The following is a 3691-nucleotide window of genomic DNA, read 5'->3' as shown; positions in this document are numbered from 1 at the left end:
TTGTTAATGATTACCACTATTCAAAGTATCTAAAGAAATGATTATTATGGCCACGGGATCAATAGAGAGCTAATACTGAAGTTGGGGGAGGTCCCTTCGGGCCCCGATGCGGTCACAACCTCTGCAACCCCTCTTGCTACGCTCCTGCGTAGTCTAGATATAATCTGAAAATTAATTCTTTAGTGCTGTGAATTGAATAAATATGATCTTTTCTTTTGATCTGAATGTTCTTTTGAAAAGTAAGAATGGTTGTTAAAAATTGCTCCGTTACTGGCAATCTTAAAGAAGACCTCTAGTATTAAAGATGGAATCTGTCATCACAGACCCTCTCTAAATTTTCAAGAAGAAAAGAAGGTTGGCACTGTAGCTTTAATAATGTGCTTGCAAACATTCAAGATTTCGTCTAGTACATAACAGTTCTTAGCAACTTGCAGATAAATAACCAGACAGTGTACTTATCGTTGGCAGGTCGGCTGAGGAGGGGGAGGCAGCTGTGGGTGCCAGAGGGTGCACGACCTGACGACCATTTCACTGTTTTGTGAACCTAGCTTCTTCGGAGGCTTGTGCGCACGCTGTGAGAGCAGGAAGTGTAAATAGCTAACCAATAGGGCTCACTTCTGCAGCAGCCATTCTGATTGCCTACCAGCTACCTACCATTGTTTGCCTCTCTCAATTATGCAGGATTGGGAGGTCTCAGGGTTAAATACTTATCTGATTGACTGTAAATCGTTCATGTGATTCTACACCCCCCCCCCCCCCTCAACAGTTCAGTCGCGGCCATGTTTCCAAAGTCTGCCAAGCTCTTTGGAAACCTCCAACTGCATAGCTACGGCTTGGCCCCAGCTTAGCAGCCACCAACTTATGGCTGCTGAGCTGGGGGCTGTATGCGGCAATGCAGGTGGGAGTGGCCAGAGCCTCATCAGAGCTTTAAAAAGAACCCACCATGGCTGTATTTCCAACAGGGCCAGGGCACTCACCTGAATGTATGAATTACGGTTGATCAGGTAAGTGATTAACCCTGAGACTGCCCCGATTCTCCCCCCCCCCCCCCCCAGTCCTGCATCATTAGGACAGAGCCTAGCAGGAAAGGCTCTGTCTTTTATACTAGAATTACTCTTTAAAGAGGAACTTCAACCCAGAATTAAAGTTTATTCCAGTCAGTTGCCGGGATGCCCTTTCCCACAATAGATTGTTTCCTTTTGATCAGGGACGCCTTTATGGCAGATATTGTGGAGAAAACCCTCCCACAGCCCACAGTGTGATGTCATGACCATGGCCCTGACAGTTTTCTGTCTGTGAACCTCATTGCATTGTGGAAAATAACTGTTTTTTCCAACTACTAAGCGAAAAGCATCTCCCTCTGTGCATAGAACTCTCAGTAAAACAAACTTTCTGAAGTTGTAAAAAAATAAGAAGATTTATACAATGTCCCATATGCAATTACCTATTTCTCCTGAGTTTTCTCCTAGGTAGTGTTTTCATTCCTTGTTAATAAAGTGCTTTTTAAACCACCAGCTAGCGAGAAAATACTCAACATAATTCTGATAGTACTTTTTCATCTACGTTTTGGAATTGTAAATTGCTGAAAAGCTATTTTAATAAGAAGTTGAAAAAGTATCTCCTAGGAGAAAACTCAAGAGAAAAAAATGAATTGCATTTGGCCCATTACGTTGTTTTCACTGTGGTTCATCTTTAAGTCTTGCAAAACCTCCATTCGATGGCAGCAGTCACGTGACCTCTGTTATTCCTGTTGTGACAGAGATTGCAGCAGTAGTGTAAATACAAACTTGCTTTAAAGCGGTATTGTCACCATAAAAATCAAATTTCAACAGCAACTGGTCTGAGTGTATTAAGTGATAAAGATGCTAATTCTGCATTCAAAACGTGCAAAACTTTTTCTGCTGTTATGGTTTGCAGTTATCACATACTTTAGGAGCACTAGCCCTAGTGCCAAACAGTGCCAAAGAGTTGAATGCTGGGAGTTCTTTTTATCTATAATATATTCCTCCTCTTCCATTTATTTCCCTGCCTAGCTGATCACTTGTGTTTACAAGCAAGTCTGAGGTGACTCAGTGATTGGATGTGTAAATAAAAAAAAGACTCTGGGAGGAGGGCATCTAATGAATACACAATGAGCAAGAGAAGGGAGGGGGGAAACAAGAGTCAGGGAGGATATGATGTCAGCATTAGCTTGGCAAGATGGCCACTGCCTAGAAGAGGATTTTCTGCTTTTCCTTTATAAAATTCACAGGAATCATTACGTGGATAGCACAATACATCTGTTATGTAAGTAGAAGTAGTATTTATCTACTTATATATGTGTTTTTATTACTAGGTTAGGATGGGTGTCGCTTGTTCTTTAAGTAGAAACCTAGAAAGGTCAACATTTTGCCCTTTGCAGAACATTTTTCCTATGTGTTATTCTTGAAGGACATGTAGATATTTGCTTTGTCCCAATTATGAGAGGCATAACATCCAATCGTCTCATGGCTCTATGAACATCTTTATTTCTCAGGCTGTAGATTAAAGGGTTTAGCATTGGGGTGATTGCTGTGTAGAACACCGCTATTGTTTTGTCCGTGTCCCCTGTGTCTAAATGCTGTGGTCTCATGTACATAAACAAGACTGTCCCATATGTAATAGCCACCACCACAAAATGTGACCCACATGTAGAAAAGGCTTTGTACTTTCCTGAATCGATTCTCATAATAGCGACTATGATTCGGACATAGGAGATGAGGATTAGTAGCAGTGGGATCAGAAGCACAATGACACTGCCCACAAGCGCCAAGATGTTACCTGATGAGGTGTCACTACAAGAAAGTTTTGTTACCAAAGGGGACTCACAGAAGAAATGGTTGATGGTGTTGGGGCCACAATATGTTAAGCTGAAGATAAAATATACATCAAAAGACGATATGATGCATCCAATCAAAAATGAGAAACTAATCATCCACAAACAGACCGTGGTGCTCATAATTGTATTATAGCGTAGAGGATGGCAGATAGCAACGTAACGGTCATAGGCCATGAAAGCCAGAAGGATGCTCTCCGTTTCCCCCCAAAACAGGTAAAAAAAGACTTGAATGGCACAGCCATTGTATGAAATACTCTTCTCTAGGGAAAGAAAGTTCACCAGCATCTTGGGTACAATAACTGAAGTGTAGAGGATGTCCAAAATAGAAAAAGTGGCCAAGAAGAGGTACATAGAATTGTGCAAACGCTTGTCAGTCCTTACAGCAACAACCAGGAGAAGATTGCCAGCTAGGGTGGTCGTGTAGATGATCAGGAAAATAGGAAACAACACAACTTGCATTACAGGGTCCTCTGAGAGTCCGAGAAGGATGAACTCAGTTACAACACTCTGGTTTTTAGAATACATTTTTTTTAGTAGTCCAGAATGTTCATTTTTTACCAAGGAGTTGACTGGTTTCTTGCAGAGATGATGTTAGGCAACTTTAAGCAGCAATATTTTAAATTCATGGATGATGTATTGTAAATATTATAGAAAGAGGCCAGTAATTTGTTCATTTTGGAGGTCTTTTTTTGAAGAGAAGAATTCTGTTTGAAGAGAGATACTTTTAATCTATTCAGGGATTTATATAAAGATGAATATAAGAATAACCTCTTAGTATGAAGATGTTTTCATGCAATGAAAATATCTTCCCACCACAGGGGCTGCTATGGGACC

The 3691-nt window shown here is 40.9% G+C and overlaps 1 protein-coding gene across 1 annotated transcript; it reads right to left on the bottom strand.

Moving 5' to 3' along the window:
- Positions 1-2380: 2380 nt before the first annotated feature.
- On the bottom strand, positions 2381-3382 carry LOC137504610 (olfactory receptor 5AP2-like). The gene has a single exon (XM_068233193.1). It carries the CDS (start codon positions 3380-3382, stop codon positions 2381-2383), a length of 1002 nt encoding a protein of 333 aa, XP_068089294.1.
- Positions 3383-3691: the final 309 nt, after the last annotated feature.

The sequence above is a fragment of the Hyperolius riggenbachi genome, chromosome 4 (assembly GCF_040937935.1).
Source record: "Hyperolius riggenbachi isolate aHypRig1 chromosome 4, aHypRig1.pri, whole genome shotgun sequence".
NCBI classification, from domain to species: Eukaryota; Metazoa; Chordata; class Amphibia; order Anura; family Hyperoliidae; genus Hyperolius; species Hyperolius riggenbachi.
Note: the sequence above shows the minus strand (reverse complement) of the source record. Positions and strands in the feature narration are given on the sequence as shown.

Excerpts from the sequence above, each read along its gene's own strand:
- LOC137504610 (XM_068233193.1), bottom strand. The coding sequence starts at position 3,382 with ATGTATTCTAAAAACCAGAGTGTTGTAACTGAGTTCATCCTTCTCGGA.